Here is a 27,009-nt window from a genome sequence, read left to right as displayed (position 1 = left end):
CGATGAGCTTCGATCGAAGGTTGATGTAAACCACAGTGGGGCACACATTCACAGGAAAAGATCCGGGGCTGTATAGGGCACCACACTAGTCGCGTCACTATGTGATTGGACTTTCCGAAATGAGAAGGCCCCTCCCTTACTTCAGGGTCAGTTGTTCGTTCACCTCATTCTCATCATGACAGCCTCCACGGGAAGAAATAAGGCAAACGAGGCACCTCAGGTTTGAGCGATTCTAATAAGCCATGGTCACGTTATTGAAATGCCGAAATGGACGGCGGCTGGACTGCCAATGCACCTCGGCGGGCAAATGGTCACGATGCTTGTAGCGACGCACATGAGCGCAGTGTTTCATGAAACGCTCCCGTGCTGGATATGTCCCAGAGGAGACCTCAAAGTACTTTTGCGAGTGGCAGCAACAGCGACACGGCCACCAACGAATCCTACTCTGGTCTGGAGACATCGATCGACGAGGCCGACAGCATGTCCAGGATGTCCTTCGTACAAACCGCCCCAGCGGCCTCTCCCGGTCAAGCCCGGCATTAGCGGTAAATATAGCCATTTGAACCCCTCCACCGAGTCGCGCAAGACAGCGCGCTTATATGCAGCAAAGTATCCCCAACCGTGTCGCAAACGTCGCAGGACGCTGTCATCCTTCAGCGCAAAGTCTTCAAAAGATAAAGGATTCAGCAACGTGACCAGGTGTCCAATCGCCCACACGTTCGCGCGGATGCAGCCTGGCGGGCAGCAGACCAATGCACAAGTGCCCGGCTTCAGCCCCAGGCGACACAGCTGCCTGCCTGATGACTAGCTGCATCGTGGTGCAGTGTTGTGCTTTTGGCCCCCAAAATGGCGGTTGCTTAATTTCTCTCAAATTCTCATACGTCCGCCGTTCTTCCAGACACTTCCTTCCTTCTTACGTTACCTGCTTGTCTGTTGCATTTGTGTGCTATATCAGTCAGCTTGTGCCGCCCTCAGCAAGCCATCACCACCGCCCCGCTTTCGCAGCTGACGCCTGAACCCACACCTTTGAGCACCGTTTGCTGGTGGTTGCATTTATTGCAGGTCTCTGACTCTTCTCATCTCAGACACACAATATACTCGCCAACGGATATCTCTGAGTGTCTGCAAGATGTCGCGCCTCTACGATGACTATGAGGAAGATGAGTGGTATCATAGAGATGTCTACAACGGCGCTCGCCATGTTCCCAAACCACAGATCCGCGAGCATCTCGGCGGCCGGCGCATCTCCGAGTACCTCAACCCAGAAGTCCACTATACAAGTGGTCTCCACCGAACCAAGTCCACCGGTCACTCGCCGACCCCCAATGTGACTATCTACAATACAACTCGCATGGACAATGAGAGCAACCCCAATATGCGCACTACTACCGATCAACGAAGCCGCGAGGCCAGTGCTGACGGCCGTGGCCGCACTCGAAGAATGCCCGGTGAATGGGGGCTTGATGACGAAGTCGAAGAGCTGAGGATGCAGATGCGACTGGCACGATCTCGCTCCCGCGGAGAGCATTATCATCATCACGGCCACTCACCAGATCGCACCTATGACGATAGGTTGAAGCTGTCTTTGGCCGAGCAGAAGCTGAGGGAAGCTGAGGCAAAGATCGAGGCAGAGAGGCGCGAGGAGATCATAAAGAGGAAACTCGAGCTCAAGTACATCAAGGATCGACAAGAGCGCGATGACGAGGAGGCTCGCATCAAATGCATTGAAGAGAGGTTGCGTACGGATTTGGACCTCAAACGGGAGCGAGAAGAGCGGGCACGTGAGCGTGCGCTTCGCGACGAAGCAGACAAGAGGGAGCGCATTCTCGCTGACAGCAAAGCTAAGGCTGAAAAAGAGCTGAGAGAGAAGAAAGCGGAGAAGGACAGGATCCTGGCTGATCATGAGAGAGAAGAGAGGGATGCTGACGAGAAGCGAAAACGTCTGGTACAAGAGCAGAGAGAGAAATTCGAAAAGGAGCAGCGCGAGCGTGATGCACAAGCAAAGGCACAGGAAAAGGAGGCGGAGCGCATCGTTGCAGAAGCGCAAGTCAAGCGTGAGGCCGCTGCAAAGAAAGCGAGGGAGGCTGAACAGGCCGCGGTAGATGCCTACAATAAAAGAAAAGCTGAAGAAGAGGCCAAAGCAAGAGCCGAGCAGGAGCGCATCGTCTACGAGTACGAGCGCAAGAAGGTCCTCGACGCAGAGAAGGCAAAGAAGCAACGCGAGGAGCTACTCTTGCAGATGGAGCTCGAGAAGAAGGCCCAAGCAAAGAAGGAGCAGGAAGAATACGAGGATTTCATGCGCAGGCAAGCCGCAAAGAAGGCTGCTGAGAAAGCCAAGCAAGATAAGGAGGATGCAGAGCTTGAAGCGGCCATGCGCAAACGCCTGGCACAATTCGGCTTCCAGGAGAACCAAATCCAAGCCATGGTTCACCCCGAACAGCAGAAGAAGCTGGAGCAGCAGCAGGTCGGCCTGACACCACACAATCCACTGCGCATTGCACCTCAGCCCACATACGCAAAGATTAGGAGGGAGTATCTCGACATCGAGACCTTGCACTACTACGACATTCCCTACGAGTACGATGCTGTAAGTGACCACCGCACTCTCACGCAAGATCTGTGTGCTAACAAACCTAGGATCCCAGCTACATCATCGTACTCCGCGAGATGAACCAGAGGGAGACCGACATCCTCTTCGAGCACACAAGGCGATTGCGTTCAAACCATGGACACCACCTCTTTATCGAAGCAGATGGTCGCGACCGCCACGGCAAGAAGGAATACGCCTTCGTACGCAAGAAGTCCAGGTCGAGGTCTCGCAGCGACATCTCACGCCCGGCAAAGAACGTAACGCTCTGTGAAATGCTTTTCAGATAGAAGCATCTTACAGTAGCTAATGTTGGAGTTGGAGCATTGCTTTGATATTATTTCTAACGCGTATACCATTCTCCTCGCTCACACCCTGTCAGCTCTGAGGAGCATTTCGTGTTCCATTGATTATGTAGCGTCTGGCTCTTCAGGGCAGCTGGATCTCCACAAAATACAGGTATTGCGTGCAGTCCATCTGGGCAGCTGCGTCTTCTTGCATACAAGCGTGACGATGATGTCAAGATCAAAATCTTATCTCAACAAGCTCTCAGCTGTTCACCGGTCGTGTGTAACCGTCTCGGCCGCTCGCCACTCAGGACAGAAGGTTCAGCAGGCGGGCGCGTCGCTTCATCGCCGGGCAGCTGAACAAAAGCAAGCAGCGCTCACATGACGCTCGTTCCTAATCCAGTGACTGCATGTGGGGCTCGCAGTCCACGGGTGATGACATCTGATCGTGGTAAATACTTCGGCCCGCAGAGCAAGCCTCGGTACTTCTGGTCCGACACGGCGGGACATTTGACAGTCCTGACGCGCCGCACGCTTCTTCTTCCACAGTTTGTCTTTGCGTTTTTGTGTGATACCCTTTGTTTCTTGCAGTCATGGCGGACGCATCTTGCGGGCCGTCAAACGCTCTGCAGAATTTCCAGAAACACAGCTCCGTTGATCGGACCCTGCAGCAAGACCGTCTCGTCGGCCGCCAGTCTCCAGCGCAGGTCAGTTCACATGTCACGCCGACGGGGATACGTGCTCACCGTGTGCAGGGCTTCAGATCGTCCCCAGGCCCAAATGCTGGTGTCGATTCTGAGTTTGATGCCTTCCAGCAAGGTCGCCCCGGTCCGCCGCAGCCAGACTTCCAGCACTTCCCCCAGCAGTTCGCGACGCCTCCGCCGCAATTTGCACATGCCCAGCAGGCGCCGGACTGGGCTTCGGACTTCCAACGTTTGAATATCACGGGTCAGCCTGCGCCTACCCTGCAGTTGCGGCCTCAGGCAGGGAATGCGGCGTCCGCATGGCATCAGGACTTTATGAGGCAGCAGAGTCCAGCTGCTCCAGCACAGCAGCAGAACGCGTTCGGTGGCATGCAGAACTACGGTATAAGCGGGTTCGCGGGGCCTTCGTACATGCAGAACAGCTTCCAGCCCAGCGCGCAATTGTCGCAAGTAGCCCAAGGCAAGCAGACAGCGCAGGGACCGGCATTCGACGAAGCCGCTTTCGAGCAGGCGTTTGCGCAGGCGCAACAAGACGCCTTCGAGTCGGCAGAGGCGGAGGCAGCAGCAGAAGCACAGCGAGCGCAGTCTCGAGCAATGAACCCCGAGGTCATGGGCGAGTTCACCCGGACAAGTGAGGATCCTCTTCTTATACGGATACGGGAAACACGGCCAGGTGTGTAGTATCAGATTGCTGTGCCATGTCTGCTAACACTGGCCTAGCCGTCTACTCGGCCATCCAGGTCTGGAGCGAGATGGGCCTCGGCCGCACCGAAGAGGCCGTGTCGTACCTCGACAATATGGGCATTTTGGAGAGGAGCGGTGATCTGGTACAGGATGCGAACGAAGCGAGGTGGATTGTCGACTCGTTGCAACGGATCGTGGACCGCGGAGCTCCACAGGAAGTCAGGACACGTGCGGATGGTCTGATCGCGGCCATCAACCAGAGGATCATGTCACATTACCCGCTGGGCGCTCGAGTACCCATGAGTCAAGAGCCGATCTGGCAGGAGCTGGACGATGCGGGATACATGAAGACGCCGCACAACGAAACGACAGAGCAAGAGCCCAAGCAGCAGCAGGAGCAGCCAAAGATGAACGACGACGATGAGATGGCAGCCACCGCAGGCCACTTGCTGGAGAGAGTAGCAGACAACACGAGCGAGAAGTTCCAGAACTCGCAATTCCTCGAGCTCATGCGCCGACTTCGCGACCGAGAAGTCCGCGTCGAAGGCGACAAGATGGTTGAAATCAACGGCAGCCAAACCTCCGCACCATCTACGACTCAGCATGGCGCCGGTCCAGCAGACATAACAACCCAGATCCCCGGCATCGACCCGAACATCCTCAACCACGCAGCCAACGACTTCGAGCTGCCGTCCTACTACGAAACGTACGAGACCTCTCCTGAAAAGTCTCCTGTCACGGGCGAGTCGTTGATGACTGACGTGTTCTCCGCACAGTTTTCAACTTCCAACGTCAACTCGTCCTACCACCGATGAACGTTTCTTTGAGAGTCGGAAGATTCAAGATGAGAGTCTTATGCCGGCTAGCGGACAGGATGAGGATTTCTGGCGCCACCCGTTGCCTGGGCGCGATCCGGTGCAGAAATCGAGCAAGTATCTGTCCTATGCGGATCAGCTAAGATTGCTTGAAGAACAGAACAGGAAGAGAAGGCTTGCACTTGCCCATGAAGAGCTGAATGAGCAGAGTTCTCCGCAGCTATTGGAGTACACGAGGCGGCTGAGAGAGTTGGATGAGATAAACAGGCGAGGCTGATGCATTCGGCGCGCGGAGTTGGAGCAGGAGGGATTCGGTGCGCCGGTCGTGCATGGACGAATACCAGGAGGTGCTGGAGGTTACTGAGCAGCGGAACAAGCTCAAGCTGCGCGCTGCCCGACAAGATCTCTTTCGTTCGCTGGCTCATACTCTGCAAGTAAACACTCTCTTCGGTACTTGCGGACAGAACAGTACTTGCAGACAGAATGAAGCGGAAATCCACGCAGGGGTGAAGAGCAAGAAGCAGGGGGAGCTCTTTGCCCAGCGACCGAAACGCTAGTCAATTCCGGAAGGTCTGAGCAGGGCTGAGCAGGGCTATGGCTCTCCAGAGTACTTGCACGATATCACAAAACGCGTCCGACGTTCTGAGCATCTGAATGTGTGATTTATTCTGCAAGAGCAGTGATACATCTTGATCAGACGAATACTTCGGTAGAAATAACCGAAACCCAATGCTTCCAGAAAAGTCATTACCCACTTCCTACGTCGTTATCGCTGGACCTTCTGCGTGGCAGTAAAAGCGTCACTGATGTGCGAGGATGAGTCGAGGATGAGTAGAATTGCGCTAGTGACCATCTTCACCTCTGACCGTCATCGTACGCATAGTACAAATACCATATGCGCCATCTGGAACGCAAACAACAGACAACCTAGTTTTGACGAGCGACCTCGCCCTACTGACACCACTACACACCTTCAACGCCTTTTCGATATCCTGAGACTTACGTCCACACATCTTCCCGTCACTACGTCTTCGACCATGGCCACGCGCGTCACAGTTGCAAGCAACGCCCAGCAGTCGCAAAAAGCTCTGCTACTCGCTCCCGTCTCCGCCGTCGCAGATCCCGTAGCTGCAAACTCCGTTCGGTCACTGGTGCTCAAGACAGCACAGGCAAGGCTGAAGCTCAAGAAACCGGTCCGAGTCTTCATCAAGCAAACAGGGCAGGAACTCACCAGAGAAGTGGACTGGAAGACCAACATCAAGAACGACGTCGTTCTCCTGGTTTCCGCCGGAGAAGAGTACGTTGGGTTAAAGAAAGCACCAATCGTCCACGGTACGTCACCCCCCATGAGCACATTTGCGCAAGTTCCCCCTCCGAGCGCTAGCATCTCTCGTGCAACAAACACCACCCACACTGACACCCCAGCAGGCACAAACCCAACCTGTCCCGTCGAGCTCCTCGCATCCAAAGCACCAGTTGAATCTCTCGCCACCACCCAGCTCACAACCACTGCGCACACACTCCCCGGCATCGTTCGCGCAGTAGCCCAACCCGATCTCCACCCCGGCACCAGGTTCCCCATCGGCGCCGTCTTTGTCTCGGAGCGATGGATTCATCCCCCGCTGATCGGCGGAGATATCGGGTGCGGGATGACGTGGTACCGGCTCTCTCTGTCACGAAGTGCTGTTGATGGCGACAAGGGCAGGAGAGTTGCTGAGAAGCTGCGCGGTCTTGAGGGGCCGTGGAGAAGTCGGGAGGCTAGGGAGCTGTGGCTGACGGATGAGCAGGGGTGTTGTGATGCGGGCGAGGAGTGGGACAAGAGTGTTGGCACGATTGGGGTGGGGAATCACTTCGTGGAGGTGCAGGTCGTTGAGGATGCTGACGCCGATGCGCAGATGGGTTGAGGAAGGGGGACGTTGTGATGCTTGTACATTCGGGGAGTCGCGGGTATGGGGGGAGTGTGCTGAAGAAGTTTGCGGCTGTGGAGAAGGCCAGTCTAGAGGAGGGCAGTCTCGAGGCGGAGGAGTATTTGAAGGAGCACGATCGGGCTTGTCGGTGGGCGAGGGCGAATCGGGATCTCATTGCCATGAGGTTTCTGGCTTGTCTTGAGCCTGGGAATGAGGACTGGCGGCTTGGACTTTCGGACGTGGATACGCCTGGGGTGGATGCTGCGAGCATCGAGCATAGTAAGACTGCTCTCAACGCACGCAAGGTGGTCGACATCTGGCACAACAACGTCGAGCGGGTGCCCTGGCCACCGTCACCTCCATCATCCACACCCACACTCGACGGACTCGCCAATCAACTTACTCTAGACGACACCTCGAAACCTCAGGACTATGTCTACATCCACCGCAAAGGTGCAGCACCAACCTACAATCCATTGACGCGCCAGCCCCTCCCTCTCCTACCTCTTCCAGGATCCCGAGGCACACCGACCCTCATGCTCTCACCCACCTTCTCAGACACTACGTCGTGGGGCCTGAAGAATGCACTCTCACTTGCTCACGGCGCCGGCCGCAGCATGTCGCGAACGAAAGCGCTCTCCTCCTTATCGCAGAAGTACAAAGGGCAGAACATCCTGCAGCCACGCGCTGGAGACGCTGAGGGCACTTGGGTGGTCTGCGACGAGAAAGACTTGGTGTTCGAAGAGACGCCGGATGCGTACAAAGATGTCCAGGCCGTGGGTCAGGACCTGGTGGACGCTGGTGCTGCGAGGATTGCGGGGTGGTGTCGGGCAAGGGTGAGCTACAAGGTGCGCAACGAAGGGCGTTGAACACGGCCATGGAGGGACGTCGCACATCAGCCTTCGATGGCAATCTTCGGTCCTCGCTGCCAGGTGGCAGGAATCGCATGCTCCGAAGATTGCGATCCCCAGCCAAGAATGTGGCGCGTGGCTCCTACCTGCCTCTCTTGCGTGGCACAAAGACGCGTAGATTGGCCTTGCTTCACGTAGATGCGCGTCCCCTGTTTCAACGCCTCAATGTAAGTCAGTTCATCTCGTCTGTCTTACTCTTATTTCCGGTTCCCGTCTCTTTATCCGTGCCGCTGGACAGCTATGTCACGGCTGCCAGGAGGCGTGCAGCACCTGCTCAGCACTGCTACTGGCATATTTTCGCAGTACGCTCGGCTCGGTATATTGGCAGTCTATTTAGGGCGAAACAGCGACGGCTCCGGCAGCAGCGTCGACACGTTGGTGTGTTTGCTGTCAGCTGTCTGGGTTTTGTCTTTGTCTAGAGAAACACTGGAGCAGGTGTCCTGCGGCCCGCTGGTGTATTTTTGGAAGGTCATTTTAGCCGAAGCTTAGCACAAGGCGAGAGCATCTGATGTCTAGTCCTACAACACCAACACGGCGCTTGGGCTGATCATAGGGCATCGTGGGTGTATTTGCAAGGCGCTGCGGAGCGAGCACAGCAGCTGCAGCCATGTGGCGGAGATACACAGCGGCGTCAACAGCTCGTGGCCTAGAGCTCACCAACCTCCCTCAGTGGCCATCACCTGGGCACCTCAGGTTATGTGCGCCCTCGGCGATCCATTGGCTACGCCCTGACCGCGTTCCTGCGCTAAACATTGAAACTTTGCGCTCCAATTGGCTGTCACCCGCCAACATGTCTGGGCGTTTCAAAACAGCCGGCGCAGGCTTACATTCGGGCGCCGAACGATATGCAACAACGCCGTTCCTCCAATCTAGGGCACAGAGCAGGCGGTTTGACGTGTAGACTTTCTCCTTTGGCGGCCAATGGCAAGCTCGGGACTGAAAGGGAAGTGGACTCAGGGAGTAGCTGCTCGGGCTGTGGCACATGCGGTACCGGTAAGGTCTGCTCAAGAGGAGCGGCACGGTGTGAATGGCTCTTGTAGGGCTCAGTCACACAGCCAGCCTCCTGGTCGGGTCGAATGCGGATGTGACTGTGCCTGGCGTGTATATAGCTGAGTACGCGCCCGCTTCAGGCCTTGAGGTCACTTCCGTCTTCAGTAATAGCTTATTGAGTCTAAGTCCTTTCTCCGCATTTAGCTGCATTCTTGTCGTTTGGCCAGTCGTGCTTGCGCTTTGCCCTAAACAATCGATTGCCATTGTTACTGCTTTGTTAGAAAGAGTAAGTACTGCGCCTTCCCCTTCACTTTCACTTCGCCTTTCACCGCAATTTAAAGAGCTTGGCTTTGTTTATTTGAACCCTTCCTCTCCACGAACACGCTCTCGCATCGCTCACTCAACCCACCTTCGACACGCGCTAAACAAAGCTCCAGTACCCCATTCTTTACATCCCCTCAACATGCGCGCCTCCATTCTCTCGCTCATCGCCGCGACGTCGGCTGTCACTGCCCAGTCGTCGGCTGTTGTCCCTGCTCCTGTAGTCAGCGGTAACCCCAAGGGCGTCTCCTACGTTGCCACGCTGCCTGAGCAAACCAAGTACACCGTCCGCGGCTCTGTCGCTGCTGTGTCTGTGGAGGATGGCAACGGCGTCAAGTTCACCGTCTCCATCTCCGGTCTGCCCGCTGAGGGCGGCCCCTTCATGTACCACCTGCACGAGAAGCCCGTCCCTTCTGATGGCAACTGCACCGGCACTGGCGCTCACCTCGACCCCTACAAGCGCGGTGAGGTTCCGATCTGTGATTCCAGCAAGCCCGAGACCTGCCAGACTGGTGACTTGAGCGGCAAGTTCGGCAATATGACTGCGCAGGAGTGGTCGCAAGAGTGAGTTGACCAGAGATCCACCAAGACCGATGTGCTGACAATGAATAGATACGTCGATCTCTACTCAGCTACTCGACCTGACAGCAACGCCTACTTTGGCAATCTGTCTGTCGTCGTCCACTTGTCCAACAAGACCCGCATTGCCTGCGCCAACTTCACCCAGCTCTCCGCTGGTGAGGAGTCCGGCTATCCTGTCTCGAGCATCAACCTGAGCACCAGTGTCTCCTCCGGCTACGCTCTTCCAACTGGCAGCGGAGGTTACAACAGCAGTGCTCCGGCCACACCCACTGGCACGGCGTCCGCCACTACAGCTGTCCCCATCTCGCCCAGCTCCGCCTCTTCGTCCGCTCCTGTGGAGTTCACCAACGCAGCGACTAAGTTCGCCAGCGGTGCTGCTGGTGCCGTCGTCGCCGCCGCAGCGGTTCTGTTGCTCTAAGCAACATGTCACACGCGCGTTGACTGACTAGGATTACTGTGCTGTGACACCTTAAAAGAAGGGATGTCTCAACCAAGGATATTTGTGCATACTGGCGTTCCGGGCGATTGGCATCGATACCACTGAGCTGCGTCAGCTCCAGCTCTTTTTCTCTGCATGGCAGGCCTAATTTAGAGGCATTTTCTTGTACATTGACTTTTTCGATACCATAATGGAGGAATCTACAGTGGACCAAAAATAGATACCAAACCTGAGTATGGCTTTTGAACTGACTGTCTAACTGTGTTTCTTGGGTATCGTTCTACACATCGCCCGTCTATTGCTGCCTCGCAAGCCGGTCGAGGTTGCGCTCTTCCTCGTCACTATCTGGCTCCTCGCCCCTTGCGCTCTTCTTGAATCTCGGCTTATCTTCTGCGAGCGTGACCTCAAGCTTCCTCCCCCCAAAATGCCTGCCGTGGATTGCCTCCTTGAACTTCTCCGCGCCCTCAAACTCTTTGAACCGCACCGCGATGATGCCATCCGCCTCCTTGTCATACAGCGTGACATTTGTGACGTCGCCGAACGTCTCGGCTTCCTCGCGTATGTCCTCCTTGATCTCAAGGATCGCGGCGTCGTCTTCGTCGAGCTCGGCAAGCGTGAATGCGTACCGCAGAATACATACCTTGGCCCATTTGTTCTTCTTGGGCGCAAAGGCTTCGGCCACTTCTTCTTCGTTGTCGGACCACTCCGCGAGTTTGCTGTATGCACATTAGCTCTGGCCACACTTTTGGGTCCCCAGGTGGTGGAACATGATAAGAAGGGCAACGCACCGGTTCAACTCGGCCCGGTTTCGCTCGCTCGCCTTCTTGTCCTTCCGCGACAGCTGATTTTTGATCTCGTCCCCGTCCTTGTGCTTCTTGTAGCTGAAGTCTGCTTCCTTCACGTGTATCACGCCTTGCGACTGGTCCTCGATTCGGAAGTAGTACTCGTCCATCATCCGGATGGCCAGGTCGACGCTGTCCTTCTTGAAGTACACGATCAGCGCGTCGCCGTTGAAGTTCCCGGCTTCATCCTTGTACATCTTGATGCGCTTGTTGCCGTCGGCGCCCTGGTCGATGATGCCGTATTTCTTGAACTCGTCTTCGATTTCGGTCTCGTTTGTGTCGCGGGGGAGGTTGCTGACGTAGATTGCGCGGTTTTCTTGGACTTTGGGCTTTTTGATCCCCTGGATCGTGTTAGAAGGGGAATTGGTCAAACGCGGAGAACGCTTACATCTGCTGCTTGCGTGTTCTTACGCTTCTTGCTGGGTGGGTCAGTCTGTGCGTTCATGGATGTCTCGGAGGTGACGATCTCAGCCTCTGTCAGAGGGTTGTCGATGATTTCGTGCATCATGTTCGCGGCGGGACGTGACAGGCGCAAGCCAACGCAAAGAAATCTATGACTATGTCGTCAAGAGCTTGAAGAAGTCGCGCGAAAGCGTTGCAATAGTAGCTTCGATCGACACTCTTCCCGGATAATCTCTGGATTGTTCCTTTCGAGGACTCAGAACAGGTGACAGTCTAGCTGATCTTTATGAGCGCGTTGCAATATCGCCGCTGCGCAGTTGGCTGTATCGAAGACAGCTTCAAGCTCGCTGGTGTCGGTGCTGGCAGAAAAGTTTGGCGGTGAGCTAGGCGACAGGAACGCGTGACTTCGACGGGGACGATGTTTCTCCGGATCGATGGGATCACCCTTCAGTTGTGGGTTTCAGGATGTGGTGGCCTTCAAAAGTGTGGGCAGAACCGCTGTTTGAGATTCCCTTCGTTAGTTTCTCGAAAGGGCTTGCCCTTGGATGCCGCCATCTCGAGGGCGCGGATAGACCTACACAGCGCTTGGCGAGATGTAGCGAAGATCTTCTGAACGCCTGCAACAGCAGCAAGTCGCGACGTCGTAGTGGCTTTGTTGTTGTTGTTCTTGTTGTTGTTGAAGCGTGATGAAGCTCTGTCCGGTGCATGATTCAAGAGCTGCTTCGTACCTTCCTCGCTTCGCGCGCAGCCGGCAGAAACTGGCCGGCCCAACCCTTGTTCCTGACGCGATCGCCCAAGACCCCTCTAAACCCCGCCTGGCACCATCTGTCTCGAAGATCAGGCGCGACTGCGGCATCGATTGTTTCCGAGCGGCTTTTGTTGCTCACGAGGAAACCTTACGGCCGGCGAAGCTGCCCCTGCAAGATGTGTAGAGCTCTATTAAACATGTGGCTACCGCCGCTGCTAGTGTGCCCTCCATTCCAGCCGTTTTCGAGAGCTTACTTGAGCTTGTTTTTGTGATGTCTGCCTTCTTACCTCCAACCTTCCACGCCATGCGGGACCCAATACCGCCGCCATCGATGCTGGTCCAGCTCACGCAGCCTCTGGCTGAAAAGCTGGACCTGAAGACCATGCCGTATCACGTTCACGAGATCCTGGTCGGCTTCCTTGCGTACCATGCCATCTTGTATGGACTGTCGCCGGCGGTCTCTCGACTCATGTGCCCGAAGATGTATGCGGGCTTTAACAGGCGGACACGCCTGAACTGGGATATCCACTGGGTCTCGATGATCCAAGCCCTCTTCATCAACGGTGCTGCACTTTATGTGATCTTCAGCGACCCAGAGAGGAAAGAGATGGACTGGAAAGGCAGGCTGTGGGGCTATACACCAGCAAGCGGTATGGTTCAGGGCTTCGCAGCTGGCTACTTCCTCTGGGATCTCCAAGTCTGCCTTACCCATTTTGACATTTGCGGTATCGGTGCTTTGGTGCATGCCATAGGTGCCCTGGCTATCACTTGTATTGGTTTCGTACGTACAGACAGCCTGATTGGACTTACATGGATTAACACGACTGCAGAAACCGTTTGGAAATTACTACGGTCTCTCTTTCATCCTGTACGAGCTGTCCACGCCATTTCTGAACATTCACTGGTTCTGCGACAAGCTCGGTATGACCGGATCGAAGCTCCAACTGTACAACGGTATTGCACTGCTCTTCACATTCTTCGCCTGTCGAGTCATTTGGGGCACCTACCAGTCAGTTATGATCTACTCGGACATTTACAAGGCCTTGACGACACCGGCTTCCCAGATGACGAATCTGCTACTGGGTGATGATATGTGTGGACGAAACGCCAGTGGCAGGGCGTATGGTGGTCCGGTCAGTTGCGAGATCACTGAGTTGCCCACGTGGCTCGTTACTATCTATCTCGTGGGAAATACCGCGTTGAGCTTCCTGAACGTGTACTGGTTCAGCCAAATGGTGAAGGCTGTCAGGAAGAGGTTCGTTCCCGCGGAGGAGTCGACGGCCAAGAAGAGCCAGTAGGCACGAACTATGTAAAGCAGTAGGCTTGAGTTTGCATGCTGGGGCACAGAAAACGTAATGCAATATTAGCCTGAAAGCCTGTCCTGGACCGATGCGTGGTGAAGTCGTTCTTTGTTCTGCCTTCCACACGCGCGTACTCTGGTGATATGTATGATGCATTGTCGTATTGGGTATCTTATCAGCGAACAATCCCGAGCTCCTTGATGCCTTCATCGATCGGTATTGCGTCGTCGACACTCTTCATGGGGTAGGACCACTTGACGATGCCCCGGCCGTCGATGGCGTACGCGCCGCCCGTCTGCCACCTGCAACCCCCTTCTCCAACTTCTTGCCCCCACACGCCTTCCTTTTTGCCGAGCATGTATTGGTTGTAGCCGTTCCGCGGGTTGAGCACATGAGCGTAGCTCGAGATGCCGAGTCCCCAGAGCGCGTAGAGCTCTCTGTCTATGTCGACAATTATATCCAACATCCACGGTCCGCCTAGTTTCTTCACCCATTCGTTGGTAGCGGCTTGAGTGCAATGTGATACGACGACGAAGTGTATTGAGGTGTGCCTGTTCGCTAAGGACCGAAGGTGGAGGAATAGCTTCTCTGTAACTGCACTGAATTAGTTTTGCGAACACTGAGACATCCAACAACTGTGACGTACAGGGACAACCGCAGTATCTTAAGAATAACACAACACAAGGTCTCCCATCGACTGCTGGAAACCGGAGCCTGACACTAGACTTGGCCTTATCACCAGCGACTGGCGCCGGCTGTACCGGAAACTGCGTTGGAGGTGGAGTCGTCCACGAAGCGAAGGCCTTGGGTGCGCCCCATTTGACGTTGGCAAAGGGGTTTGCAAAGCCCCCTCCCTCTGAACCTTGAGTGCTTTTCGAGCTTTTCGATTCACTGGCGGCAAACGGATCCGGTATCTTTATTCCGCCCAGCCCGGCTTTCCGCAATGCGATTTGTGTTGTAAGCTTGCTAAGCATGGCGATAGGATGACTCGATTCTAGCCGTGGTCGAGGCCGGCAATATGCTCAAGAGTAAGGGAGGCCAACGTAGCTAGCTGGTAAGATGTTCGGAGAAGCCGACGAGGATTCGAGATCACCGACCGAATCTTCTGCAGGGAGGCTCACTTTTGAGGCACAGCCAGGAGGCGTTCGGAGCTTGCAGCGCATTGAAACGGGGGCCGTCGCACGGACGCGACAGCCAAACCTCTCAAAACATTCCAACGTGGTCTGACTGAAGCCGTGACAATCTAATCACAGAGACGGGCCATGGCTTCGAATCATGCTGATTGACGTGTTGTTGTTGATGCTTTCATGACTGCAGAAAGGAAACGCGGGGTCACATGTGGAATCGCGCTAGCAATGAAGACCCTGAGTGGAGTGGCAGCAGAAGTTTATCTTCATTCTCCAGACCACTGCAGACGATAAACGAGACGTTTCGGAAGCTCCCACGGCTTGATTTGCCTCTACTGCTGGGCTAGGACCGAAAACGTCGACGTCAAAATGCAACAAGGGTATCCAGAAATTACAACTCGTCCCCCTAATGATTCGCAACGACTGTTTGTGTTGCGAAGCGCTCCTCTCATGCGACCTTCATATTTTGTACGCATACAATGAGCGACATTCCAACACTGTTTTCCTCTTCAGACACTCTTGCACGATGATATCTTCTTCCCACCACCACTTTGGCTCATCAGGAAAGTCCTGAACGAATGGACCCCAGATGTCTTTCCACAGCGCTTGACCTATCATAGTCGAAAGCTCCTGTTCAACGTCATTTGAAGTTGGATCGAAAGCGCACGGCAGTTGAAGCCCCTGGTCGTTGTCTTCACTCAGTTGAAAGCCTGCCTCCGCCAGCCAGCCAGACACTAGCGAGCATGGTTTCGAGCAACGGAAAAGCTTTTCCAAGTTAACTGACAATCTGTCTTCAATCCACATTCGCATCATGGGACCGGCCGTCCTGCGTACAGGGGCCGCGTCCATGATCCTGATCTCAAGCAGACCGCCTGGGGCGAGCAGCTTATAGCACTCTCGAAACAATTCGGGCAGCTTTGCGGAGGGGACCAAAGACGGCAAGGTCGATGCGCGGATGTGCGAGAAATAATCTTCTGGGTACGGCAAAGGTACAGTTCCGAATTCGCGTACCGTCAGGTAAGACACATTGCTAGGAAGGGATAGAGTACGCTGCGGTTTTGTAGTGAGGAAGTGTACCGTTTGGTTTGTGTGCATCGCAGATGACTGGTAGACCTCAGCTGACATCATTGTTAGACGATACACAGCAGCGCAGCTCGAGCGAGACGTTCACTTACAGAGGTTACCATAGAGTTCCAGGATCTTGCCGGTGTCACACTGCGGTTTCGGGACGACCCGTGCCTTGCCTAAATTTTGCAGTTGGAACCCTGTCAATAACCAAAGCTGTTGTTCGAGTAATTCCTCTTCCGAATCCGCAGAATCTTGCTGGGATTCCTTCATCCGGTCTAAGACAAGTTGTGGTCCCGCACTTTCGAGCCTCTGCATGAAACGCTGGAATCGCGTTCGCACGATTGTGTTGTGCTGTGTACCAGTGGCCTTGACTGGTCGAGATGCCGACACTCTCCGGAAATCCTTGGGTACCATCATGGGCGAGAGACTGTCCCATTGAGCCAGTGGTCTGCAAGCTGCTACTTTCGGTTCGACTTCGATATGCCTTGCAGTATCTAGACTTGAGGTCTTTTGGGGGCCGTAATCCTCATCCATGCGAGTCTCAATTCTTGGGACAATTGTTCTTCTATGCTCGGTCAGTTAGTATTCTCATGTAGGAGCTCAATCTGCTGACCGCTTCTCTCTGCCGACCACATCAGCCCTCGGGACCGGTATGGGTTCCTGTTGTTCACGCGACCCAACACTTGTCCTTGTATCAATTGAAGCCAGGGAGTATGGTTCGTACGCATGCACTCCGTCAATCCCACCTAGAGCTTCGGGCGGTAGTGTCTTCAGCTCCCAATGATGGTCGCCTGAATGAAAGTCAGCTTGGAATCAGATTCTACTGAGTAGATATGCGTACGCGAAGCTACAGAGACGATCGAGTGCGTATAGCGTGATGATATGTCACCTTCGAGCTCGGGAACGTCGCACTCCAGAATGTCCATGGAACCACCAGACGGCAAGGTTGGCGACAGCGACTTCGAGAACGTGTATGCAGGGTTCGGAACTTGCTCCTTCAGATGGTGTGGAAGCTCGGAATCCCATGTTGGGCGGTCTCTCGCAATTGTCTCGCGGACGAGTGGAAGTGGTGGTGGATCAGATGTCTGCTGGGAATTCGAAGATGGGCTTGTTACTGGTCGTCCTTTTCCCGATGATTTTGAGGACGTCTTGGCCTTGATCTTGTTTAGTCCGGACGTCCACCATTCTTGCCGATCGTTTGAGCTGGAACTCCTCGAGGTCATCGAAGTCCTGACTGAGGGTGTTCCAGACGGACGTTCACGCGCCTTCCGCTCTCTTCGCTGTCCAACGCTTTCGCCCATCTGCCATGATAGATCGGCCGCAAACATCGTCAATCGTCCTGTCCTGGGGATATGTACTGGAGCGGTCACTAGGCTAGACTCCACCAGTTCTGGAGGAGAACGAGCGAACAAGTATCATGAGTGATGACGATCGCACGCCAGGGCACAAGTCCATGGCATTGTAAGACATCAAGCAGGGATGTCGGGGAAGACGTCGCAGCCGTCAAAGCGGATTGCGCAACGGGTCCTTTCACTGCGCTAGGGAAGCTAAGAGATGCCGCCTGCGGTGTGGCTTCATTGGCTCATTCAAGCAGAACAACGAGAGTTGTCACATTCGGGTTGGCGAAGGGCCACCCTCTGGCCATGCCGTCGTACCAGAATGCCAGTGCGCAGGTCCATGGCTGGACCGTGATGACCCTCGGGATCCTACCCATGTTACTGGGGTTGTAGTCCACACGTGGTAAGCGCGTGTCCAAACTTTCGCACCGACAAGACGTCTGTCGGAAAGGGAAAACGCCTACGTCGTACTGCAGGGACAGGTGGCTAGCCTGTCTGTGCCGCAGGACCACCATGTTCCAGGTCGCCGTCATTTTTGTGGCTCACCCTGGCTTGATGAAAGTGCAAGTGGGCTGCAGAAACAATCAGGCTGCCGGTGAATCTGAGAAAAGCTGCCAACTGGGCAACTGTGGCGGACAATCGCATTAGCCTACATGCTCATAAGGTTTGTCTTCAACATAAAACACAAGGATCAGACCATTCACATCGCAAACAAATGCGGGAAGAAATGACCGGTGTGAACTGAGGTTCCGCGGTAGTGCCGGTGGATGGTCCGAGTTTAGCAGGGGACGTTAGAAAGTTCAGCGGGCTGTTCGTTTCGCAGCAGATGCATCTACGAAGCAAGCACCATGGAGATGATCTATCGTCCACCACTCAGAATGCAGCATGGATCTGCATTGGCCGTTCCTGAACACCATGGCTAGGGCAACCCCTGATGCGCTTCAGCAAGCCACAAAATCACAGCGCTAGCTCACCAATCCCAGTTGGACTTCGAGCATCTCCACCGCGATACAAAGCTAGGCCCCTGTAGGTGTTCCTTGTACAACGCCCTGTTGCGCCCCTCGCGCTGCGGCCGGCTGTCATTTCCAGATGGTGGATCTCCAGGTTGCTGCCATCCGTTATTATTGCATGTGTACTCGCGGATACCAACAACTCGGCCCACCTGCAACATTCATTGACCTTGAACTACCTCAGGCACAACTTCCGCCAATGGAATGATCTATCACCTCTGCATTGCCTTCTCATCTACAACAGTCTTTTGATCGATTCATGGTACCGGTACAATCAATCTCCTTGCAAATTCATCAGCTACGCGTAATACGGCACCTCCACGGTAGATCAGGCATCGTCGTGTCGCCACCCTTTCTTATTACTTTTGTTCATTACAGTCGCTGGTTTCCTTTTCTTCGAAGCAGTTCACAACATGGATTCTTTTCGGCTATTCTGCGAGAAAGTCAACGCGTTCATTGGTGCTTCAACTTTTGGACGAGTCTTTCGACTCGAGGGCTGTGGACATGTAAGTCTTGCTATTTTGCGCCGGTGACATGTCGCTCACAGACAACACAGGAAAAAGAGATCAAGAATGCACGATTTACGACGGAGATCCGCGCCGGCTTGACGACATTCTTCACAATGGCCTATGTCATTTCTGTCAATGTATGTATAAGTAACAAATGGAGCAGCATCCAACTAACGTTCGAAGGCCTCAATCCTTGCTGACACAGGAGGCAACTGCGTCTGCAATGATGCCAACGATCCTCTTTGCATGAAAAATCAGGAATATGCAGCCTGTGTTCAAGATCTCAACCGATCGCTCATCACTGCAACTGCAGCTATTACAGGCTTCAGCTCTGTTCTTTTCGGCTTCCTAACCAACATGCCTGTCGCACTCGCACCTGGTATGGGCTTGAACGCATACTTCGCGTATCAAGTCGTTGGCTACCACGGCAGCGGTGCTGTTTCTTACAATCTTGCACTTACAGCTGTCTTCATTGAAGGCTTCATCTTCATCGGGCTCTCTCTGATAGGTATGCGTCAGTGGCTTGTCAAAGTCATCCCAACCTCCCTCAAGATCGCCACAGCTTGTGGTATTGGACTTTTCCTTGCTCTCGTTGGCTTGAGCAATGATATTGGTATTGGCGCAATCAGTGGAGCCAAGAGTACACCCTTGGAGCTCGCTGGCTGCGCTGACCAGTATAGAGATGAGTTTGGCAGATGTACAAGCCACACGATGACGTCTCCAACAGTAAGTCGAAAGGAGTTCCATGTGTACGGGTTTCTGTACTGACGTTAGACTTAGCTATGGATTGGACTCACGTGTGGGGGTATTGTCACCGCTTATCTGATGATGTACAAGATCAAGAGTGCCATGATTGTGGGCATCTTGATTGTTTCTATCACCGCATGGCCGTGAGTATTACTGTTTCTTTTCCCGATCCGACACGCTGACTTTCGATAGACGAGGCACCGATGTGACCTACTTCCCTAATGATCAGATCGGCGATGAGCGTTGGGAGTACTTCAAGAGGGTTGCTTACTTCCACCCTATCAACCATACGCTAAACACATTGGACTGGAATATTAGGCAACACACCTCTCACTTCGTCCTCGCTCTTTTCACATTCCTTTATGTGGACATCATCGACTGTACGGCAACTTTGTATTCCATGGCTCGCTTCTGCGGTGCAGTAGATCCAGAGGATGGCGACTTCCCACGATCGACGCTGGCGTATTGTACAGATGCTTTCTGTATCTCTGTTGGCGCTCTTTTGGGTGTGTCCCCGGTGACGGCTTACATCGAGTCCGGTGCTGGCATCGCAGAAGGCGGCAAGACAGGTCTCACTGCGATTACCACTGGTTTCTGCTTCATCATGGCGATGTTTTTTGCTCCCATCTTCGCATCGATCCCGCCTTGGGCTACCGGCAGCACACTCGTTATTGTGAGTTTGCGTCCACAGCCGTTTTTACTTTCTGACATTTGTACAGGTTGGCTGCTTGATGATGCGGCAAGTTACAAGCATCAATTGGCGTTACATTGGAGACGCCATCCCCGCTTTCGTTACACTCATGTTCATCCCATTTAGCTACAGCGCCGCCTACGGTCTGATTGCTGGTCTCATGATTTACACAACCCTAAACGGCATGGTCTACCTCACACAGCTTATCTCTGGTGGCCGTGCTGTCCCTGACGATGCTGATGCCCGCGAGTATTGGTCCAGTAAGCACACACCATCAATCGTTGCAGCTATGGCGCTAATCATTCGGCTCAGTCAAACCAGGTGGCAGAGATCCTTGGTTCATCAGAGCTGGACAAGACATCTCAGATCGTTTTAGTCCGAAACGAAAGGCCGACGGCGCGTCGGTCAGAAGCGGCGCTTCTTCCTGGCATCATGAAAGGATTGGATCCAAGGGCTCAAACCGGGAAATGCATACGATGACCATCAAGCCAAATGACCCAACAGATCCTAGGCTCGAGAAGGTATTGCGAAAGTTGTAGATTCGGAAGTAGACACATCACCTGTGTAATGTTCATTTCGGTAGTGGTTCATACAAGAAATACCTAACGGGTTATCAATGCACACTCCACGCTACCGCGTCTTCCTGCTGTCAACGCTGCCCTCTACCCAAATTTCCTGGTGGCTGCCTCGCTGACAAGGGTGCTTCAGTGTTCAGGTCGACATCAATGCCTACCAAACATTATTTGCAGCTTCAGGGACCGCACGTTCTGCTGGCGGCAGCTATTGCACCCACCACGAAGTTGAAACAGACTAGCTACTAAGATCAACTATTAAGACGAGGAACCCTATGCACATGTTCTCTAGGTGTGGGCGGCCAAGTCTTTCAGCCGCTGAAGTCTGCTGCCACGGAATAACATGTTGCAGCTCGACCACAGTTTATATTGGCCTGATGTCAGAAAAACAATGAATCGCGAAAGCGTGATAGTTATGTAGTGAAGATCAACCAAATTGAAGCTCTGAACATTATCGGAGATCGACATTGTGGCTGATCGCCAAACTTTCTCTTGCCTCGGGAGCTGAACACAAGGCTCTAGCTTTGGTAACCAGAGCCGAGCCGTGTCTTGCCGTCCGGCGAACTCGAGCGCGAGTATACCAGTTCCTGGTCTCTTGATCGACCCCACAAAAGCAACGCAGGCAAGTTCCTCGTCGCTGTCAGGAGTTATTTGTAGATCGTTTCCGTCTATCTGACGCGCCGGACAGCGCGAGGGTTCTAAAGACTCTGATCAGGCATGAAGTCGAGTCTTGTGCAAGGTATTCCATGCAACAACACAAATTCAGCATTGTTCATGCAGCCAGCATCGAATTCAGAATTGAGCACGCGTAACTGCTAACGATCACCATCACGGCCCCGGACTCCGAAAACCCTTTTACATTTGATTAATATCTGGTACAAGAAGCAAAGAGAAGACGTTGGCATCGATTGGCGAGGTGCATCGCAGGACTCGGGCCAGATGTCCGGTGCATGAGGCCGCAAACGTCGGTTCACGATAAGTTCACAGCTCAAAAGAAAACTCCAAAAAGTAAACTTGCTAATCTCACTCACTCTCTGCGCTATCATCTTCATGGTTGTACGGTCGTTGCTTCCTCTTCGGGCGTTCCTGCCGATGACGGAATCACAAGGTGTCGACGACCCGCCGTCCCTTGCCCATCAACCTGCGTCGGAAACCCTTCACCTTTCATCAATTCCCCTGCACGACGCGTATGCTGCGCGACCACACCATTATAGTCGACGGGTCTTTGAATTCACCGACCTCCTCCTCAACGAAATGGGCTGATCGTCGAGGCGAGCAGGGTAGATTGTCGACGAGGGCTCGCGCCCGTTATCCGTCATGCCCTTTTCGCGCCCGTTGCACGACTGCCGCCCGGTAGTTCGATATATGCACGCAATGGGGAGCCCCATATATTGCGACCAGGTCAAATATTGATTGAGTCGGCTGCTGGATGCTGCATCTGTCAACACGGATTATCAGCCTTGAACGGTGAGCCTTGCCCGGCGAAGCGGTGAAAACGTTGGTGCCTGGCAGATTCGCCAACGAGCGGAAGGTCAAGTGATCGCCCCTCGACGGCCATCCTTACGAAGTGGAGATACAACTGCATGCCTTGACCCTTGCCTTGGCTCTCAAAGGCGTCCTGCGTTGCCTTTCGTGCTTATCCTCGACGTGCACAGTGCAGTCCCTCTCCAAGCTCGCACCTCGATCACTATCCCCCAGACACGACCGGCTCTCGGACCAGCTTTTGGATTTGGGTCCAGGGCCTTCTTCCAGATATCTGGATGTTCTCGTGGTATCCTGGCTCATGTCCACGTCCATGTCCATGCCCCCAGGTTTGGGTCTTGTGTACCACGGCGCCCTGCAGCTGACATACACGAGCCTCAATCTAGCGACACAATCTCCACCGCGTTATTTTCGTTGTCCGCTTTCTTGACCGCATGGCTGCGCGGAGCGGAACTCGAACATTGTGCTAACTCTTGCAACCGCTTGGCCATGCTGTGCAACCAGCCATGCAAAACCCGAACACCAAGCGGTGAACAGAACGCGCGCTTGGATGAGGGGTCAAAAAGGTGAGGTGATACCACATCTTGCGTCCAGGATGTTCCTTCCAGCTCGCAGAACGCTCAGGCAAGATGGGTCACCGAAGTCCGCCAATGATGCGTAGGTGATATGTTCGAATGTCGAGGTGCATTGGGCGACAAGTTCGCCAGCGCGAAGGACCTCGACGTACTATACACAGGATCTCTTCGTGGAAGCTCAGCGCCAAAACGAATGCCGCGCGACGACTGCCTCGGACATCCGCCCATCTCCGCACGCCTCTGTCCATCGTCGTCCCACACAGACGCATCTGTCGGCGGTGTCTCATTCCAAAGCGGACCCTTCTTGCGCCTCTCAGCACTACAACCGCTCGCTGATTGCTTTGCCATGGCCGACCCTTCCCCCTTCTCATACTCTCAGGGCACCACCGGCGCTGCAGCTGACTGACTACTGGACTCGCATGTAGTCCGGGGCCAAAGGTCAGACACAGTAGCCCTTTGACCGAACAAACGCGCCAAATGCTATACAAAAGCAACTGAACGCCCACGCAACCAAAGCACCATGCGATCAAGCCCCGACACAGCAAGCCCAGATACCACCGTGGCCGCTGCTATTCTCCTCCAGCGGAGTCGCTCGCCCGACACAGGAAAGCTGTTCGGAGCAAGGGTGCCCGATCATGGACAAGACACAGCAGTGCTGTCTCGTCCGAGCAACGACATGACTCCGTCGACGCATTGCGAGTTGTTTCACACAGTGGTTGTTTTCAGCAGTTGCTCGCGCCACGCAACCGCTTTCCGTCTTCTGTTTCTCGCACAGGTGTCTGTGTTGATCATCTCGCGCCGCTCTTTACGGCTCCTGTACATGTCCTCGGTCGGCCCATCTGATGTTGCGGGATGTAGATCCAGCAGACCCAGTGCGAGTGAGGAGACAAGCGAGCTCGTATAGACATGCAAGTGCACAGATGTCGCCTCGCCGTCGCTGACACCTAGACGTGCTACGAGTTGCGAGGATCACCCGTGATGCGGTGTCTGTTTGGAGCGAGTCTGGACTAGCGCTAGGCCGTACGCGGCATTACTCGCGGCGAGGCTGCAGACCAAACGGACGCATAGATAGATACTGTTATATGTGCGTAGGTATACACGTCATGTCGTCGCCACGCATCGATTCACCTGACTCTGTTGTGTGCACACGCGCTGCTAAAAAAAAACATGCTGTTCGCATTATATCCACCCCAAGTCCAGACCAGCTGTCACCTCATCACCTCGTATCGTAATACCCACCCAGGGGCCGCCGTGGTCAGGCAGGCACCACGCACCGCAAACCACGACGACGCGATCAAAAGGTGCCGGGGACGTTTGCCGTACGCCCCCGCCCGTTCACGGCCTTGACCTCGACGGCGCGCGCCATGCTCAGCATGGAATCGTGCACCTCGTGCTCGCGCAGCCGCGTGCTGAACGAATCGACGCGCTTCTGCGCCTCGCGAATCTCCTTCATCCAGTCGGCGTACAATCTGCTGCCGCCCCTGCTGCGCGGCGGATTGGCTGCGGCGGCGGTACTATTATTAACGAGCGGCGGTGGCGACAGAGTACGGCCGGCGGCCATGTCGAAGCTCTTCCGCGAACCGTCTGCGCTCGGGCGGCCTCTGATGATGCTCGCGGGCCCGGAGCGCGCGTGCGGCGCCCAGCGCTCGGGCGTGTCGGAGCGCTGGCTCACATGGCTCGTCGCGCGCGCGCGGGGCGGTATAGGACCGATGGCTCCTGACCCGCTGGCCCGCGTGCTCGACACGCTGCTTGCGCCTGGCAGATGGCTCGCGTCAGGCCTGTCGACCATAATTACCATGATAACGCCGACTTTTGCGTCTGAGCCGATGAGGGGCGTGCAGTGGATCCACCGCGCCTTGCCCTCGACGTGCTCGTCGGTTGTGGTGATGCTTGCATCGTCCAACGTGTGGGGGACTTCGAGGTGTGTAGACAGCCGGCTGGTGCGGGCCAGCCACGAGACCTTTGCGGTGACGCCGATGCCTTGGGCGAGGGCTTCGATGAGCGAGTCGCGCACGTGCTCCGGGCCGCCGATGTGGTCTCCGAGTCTGGATTGGCAGAGGCCGGGGATGCGGAGGGAGGGGGAGGTGAAGATGATGCGAAGCGAAGGATAGGGGCGGACGAGGATGTACTGGGGCTGTTAGCTGTGTAGTGGGGAAGAAGGAGTGAGAGCGTACGTTTTGGTACACGCCTGGGACTTGGCCGGAGTAGTGGGAGCGCAGGCCGTCTTGGGATATGCGCTCTTCTATGCCGATAAAGCGCCTTTGTGTGGGGGTTTGTGACATTCTCGGGGTGCTTGGTCGAGAGTCGACGCGCATCATGTCATTATCTCCCATTGACACTCTCTCTTCGTCGTTCAGAAGGTCTCCAAAGTCTCGCAGTGCCCTGAGTGTCGGTCTGTTCTCCAGCGGGTCCGCGACAGGCGTTGCAGGGCGGTCTCCAGTGAGCAGCTGGTGGAACGAATCCATGGTTCTGCCGCCTTCAACGAGCTGCGTGATGTCGATTCGAGCGCCGATGCAGTAGCGAACAGCTCCTCTGTTGTCCTTCAATGGCGAAATCATGACCTAACAATGTCAGAACGGGTTCAGGGTATGGGAACAAGCTACTGTACAAGTGCCAGAAAAGGGGTACCGTCTTGCCGGCTGTATGGTGTCAGTGACGTCGGTAGTGACAGACCAGTCAGCACTCACTACTGTATCATGGTCTCAACGACTTCCTGCTGCCCCAGCATGGCCTTGTCCAGTCTCTCGATGGCGTGTTTGTCGGTTCTCGGGCCATGGAGAAAGCGACAAGACTTGCCGATTGCGTAGCTACTGTTACATTGAGTGGCGTTGTAGAACTCTGCAGTGCACCGTCAGCCGTCGAGATGGACAGATGGCGTGCTCCAAGGATGAGATTTACCTTCTGAGGCAAACACGATCGGACTGCCCTCTTGGGTTGGATCGGTCAGACAGTACACCTCGGCAAGACCATGCACAAGCTCTCGCATGACTGGTGTGTTCCTCCCCATAATCTCCTTGTTCAGCAGTTCTGTGACGACATCCACCACACTGAACGTCACATATGCAGGGAGCGCCTCAGCAACGAGATCGTCTAGCGACCGCTGCGACAGCTGCTCGAAGTCCGGGTCCAGAGAGGCGGCGTTTGCCTTTGTTGGCCAGTTCGGCTGTTGTGTGATCTGATCTGCCAGCGCATTCGCATACTGTATCGCTTTCAGAGCCTTCTGCGAGTCTAGGTATCGGACCAGGGTCGGGATGCAGTGTGCTTTGTATCGCATGAGGAACGTAGTGAATCGCTGGAGCTGAGCATTGTCTTTGAGAATGATATTCAGATGTTCGAACGAGAACAGTCGCTCAGCAATAGCCTCGGCACGTCTGTCCGTGTTGGTGGGCGGCGGTGGACTGAGATCGTAGGCGTATTCAAGGTCGGTCGAGTAGCGACCCTGCTTCAGTCTGTATCCGGTGTCTCCAGTGTCATCACTTGAGGAGGCGTCTCCACAGTCGCCCGAGTCGCTTGCTGAATCAATGCGTGGCAGCGAAGGTACCATGAAGCCCTCCTTGAGGGCATCGTTGAGGTCTTCGTCCATGTTGCGGGTTGGGAGTGGGAGCGAAATGGCACGGTGGAAGATACGAAAAGCTGCTGTCGCGCAGTATATGGCTAAAACGCCGGGCCACACAACGAGTCCATGTCCGCCAGGTAAGAATCTAGATAACGCGAAGGATCTGTAGTTACAGTGTTGGACGGAGCTGCGCGATTTCCGTAGACCAGCATGACGCTACAGGCCGATGGAGCTACTCGTTAGTTGGTGTGGTTAGAGTTTGAAAATTGGAAGAATGCAGGGAACAGAAAGAACGTGGACAGCGAATCGCACAACAGTCGTTGACGTTTTCGACAGAGGGGACGAGTCCTATTGCTCCTCTCGCGTGCCGAGCCAAAAAGTAGGCTGTACGAAGTAAGTCAGGGTCCATGGTTTCTCGACATCAGCACAAATGTCCACATCCCACGGTCACTTGAAATCGTCAAGGGCTTTTGTCGGATACGTCGAATGCAGGTACCACGAGCGGTACGACGAGCATGGAGAGTTCGAAATGGAGCAGCTGACGTTGCGGGTGGGCGCGCGGAGAGTATATATGGGCCGGAGCGAGCCCGTTGGCGATGACTTGCTGTGGGGTGGCTGCTAGCGCGGCGACGGTTGATGGGTTTTGACGTAGTCAAATGTTGAAAGCGCCAAGTAGCCTGCTAGTTGACATGGAGAAGTTTAGGAAGGGCTGGTCTGCTTCTAACAGACAGAAGTGTGAACCGTACTACCATGGCTCGCCGTCTCTCGAAACCTTGTGCAAGACGCTGCATCGGCAAGATTGACGGAGCACGCAC

General features: G+C 54.7%; 11 protein-coding genes across 11 annotated transcripts; 7 read left to right on the top strand and 4 right to left on the bottom strand.

Annotated features, from left to right (window-relative positions):
* Positions 1-67: 67 nt before the first annotated feature.
* On the top strand, positions 68-1,058 carry M421DRAFT_356658 (uncharacterized protein). The gene has a single exon (XM_033589625.1). It carries the CDS (start codon positions 260-262, stop codon positions 806-808), a length of 549 nt encoding a protein of 182 aa, XP_033450952.1. The 5' UTR covers positions 68-259; the 3' UTR covers positions 809-1,058.
* Positions 1,059-1,129: 71 nt separating this feature from the next.
* M421DRAFT_3011 (uncharacterized protein) lies at positions 1,130-2,877 on the top strand (the record flags this gene model as incomplete). Its single annotated transcript, XM_033589102.1, has 2 exons — positions 1,130-2,587; positions 2,638-2,877. The coding sequence occupies 2 exons, from the start codon at positions 1,130-1,132 to the stop codon at positions 2,875-2,877; spliced, it is 1,698 nt and encodes a 565-aa protein (XP_033450951.1).
* Positions 2,878-3,141: 264 nt separating this feature from the next.
* M421DRAFT_356619 (uncharacterized protein) lies at positions 3,142-5,101 on the top strand. The gene is made up of 3 exons (XM_033589624.1): positions 3,142-3,581; positions 3,630-4,251; positions 4,299-5,101. The coding sequence occupies exons 1-3, from the start codon at positions 3,468-3,470 to the stop codon at positions 5,075-5,077; spliced, it is 1,515 nt and encodes a 504-aa protein (XP_033450950.1). The 5' UTR covers positions 3,142-3,467; the 3' UTR covers positions 5,078-5,101.
* A 1,013-nt stretch (positions 5,102-6,114) lies between these two features.
* M421DRAFT_99332 (uncharacterized protein) lies at positions 6,115-7,853 on the top strand (the record flags this gene model as incomplete). The annotated part of the gene is made up of 3 exons (XM_033598742.1): positions 6,115-6,409; positions 6,506-6,942; positions 6,987-7,853. The coding sequence occupies 3 exons, from the start codon at positions 6,115-6,117 to the stop codon at positions 7,851-7,853; spliced, it is 1,599 nt and encodes a 532-aa protein (XP_033450949.1).
* A 1,495-nt stretch (positions 7,854-9,348) lies between these two features.
* Positions 9,349-10,206, top strand: M421DRAFT_90543 (Cu,Zn superoxide dismutase-like protein; the record flags this gene model as incomplete). The annotated part of the gene is made up of 2 exons (XM_033597867.1): positions 9,349-9,770; positions 9,819-10,206. 2 exons carry the CDS (start codon positions 9,349-9,351, stop codon positions 10,204-10,206), a joined length of 810 nt encoding a protein of 269 aa, XP_033450948.1.
* Positions 10,207-10,522: 316 nt separating this feature from the next.
* Positions 10,523-11,577, bottom strand: M421DRAFT_99330 (U2 snRNP-associated protein Uap2; the record flags this gene model as incomplete). Its single annotated transcript, XM_033598741.1, has 3 exons — positions 10,523-10,943; positions 11,016-11,410; positions 11,458-11,577. 3 exons carry the CDS (start codon positions 11,575-11,577, stop codon positions 10,523-10,525), a joined length of 936 nt encoding a protein of 311 aa, XP_033450947.1.
* A 946-nt stretch (positions 11,578-12,523) lies between these two features.
* M421DRAFT_99329 (DUF887-domain-containing protein) lies at positions 12,524-13,517 on the top strand (the record flags this gene model as incomplete). Its single annotated transcript, XM_033598740.1, has 2 exons — positions 12,524-13,000; positions 13,050-13,517. The coding sequence occupies 2 exons, from the start codon at positions 12,524-12,526 to the stop codon at positions 13,515-13,517; spliced, it is 945 nt and encodes a 314-aa protein (XP_033450946.1).
* A 178-nt stretch (positions 13,518-13,695) lies between these two features.
* M421DRAFT_99328 (uncharacterized protein) lies at positions 13,696-14,494 on the bottom strand (the record flags this gene model as incomplete). Its single annotated transcript, XM_033598739.1, has 2 exons — positions 13,696-14,114; positions 14,167-14,494. The coding sequence occupies 2 exons, from the start codon at positions 14,492-14,494 to the stop codon at positions 13,696-13,698; spliced, it is 747 nt and encodes a 248-aa protein (XP_033450945.1).
* A 612-nt stretch (positions 14,495-15,106) lies between these two features.
* On the bottom strand, positions 15,107-17,043 carry M421DRAFT_57553 (uncharacterized protein; the record flags this gene model as incomplete). The annotated part of the gene is made up of 3 exons (XM_033595513.1): positions 15,107-15,677; positions 15,819-16,285; positions 16,567-17,043. The coding sequence occupies 3 exons, from the start codon at positions 17,041-17,043 to the stop codon at positions 15,107-15,109; spliced, it is 1,515 nt and encodes a 504-aa protein (XP_033450944.1).
* A 1,432-nt stretch (positions 17,044-18,475) lies between these two features.
* On the top strand, positions 18,476-20,548 carry M421DRAFT_57458 (purine transporter; the record flags this gene model as incomplete). Its single annotated transcript, XM_033595500.1, has 7 exons — positions 18,476-18,568; positions 18,619-18,708; positions 18,755-19,297; positions 19,352-19,461; positions 19,511-19,991; positions 20,038-20,269; positions 20,322-20,548. The coding sequence occupies 7 exons, from the start codon at positions 18,476-18,478 to the stop codon at positions 20,546-20,548; spliced, it is 1,776 nt and encodes a 591-aa protein (XP_033450943.1).
* A 3,819-nt stretch (positions 20,549-24,367) lies between these two features.
* Positions 24,368-26,074, bottom strand: M421DRAFT_35952 (uncharacterized protein; the record flags this gene model as incomplete). Its single annotated transcript, XM_033589654.1, has 5 exons — positions 24,368-24,766; positions 24,813-25,199; positions 25,247-25,277; positions 25,326-25,476; positions 25,537-26,074. Coding segments are annotated over 5 exons (1,506 nt in total), but the record flags the coding sequence as incomplete, so codon positions are not given.
* Between the last annotated feature and the right edge of the window lie 935 nt (positions 26,075-27,009).

This window comes from Didymella exigua (genome assembly GCF_010094145.1).
Source record: "Didymella exigua CBS 183.55 unplaced genomic scaffold M421scaffold_7, whole genome shotgun sequence".
Classification (NCBI taxonomy): Eukaryota; Fungi; Ascomycota; class Dothideomycetes; order Pleosporales; family Didymellaceae; genus Didymella; species Didymella exigua.
The sequence above is the reverse complement of the archived record's forward strand: the minus strand, read 5'-3'. Positions and strand labels throughout refer to the sequence as shown.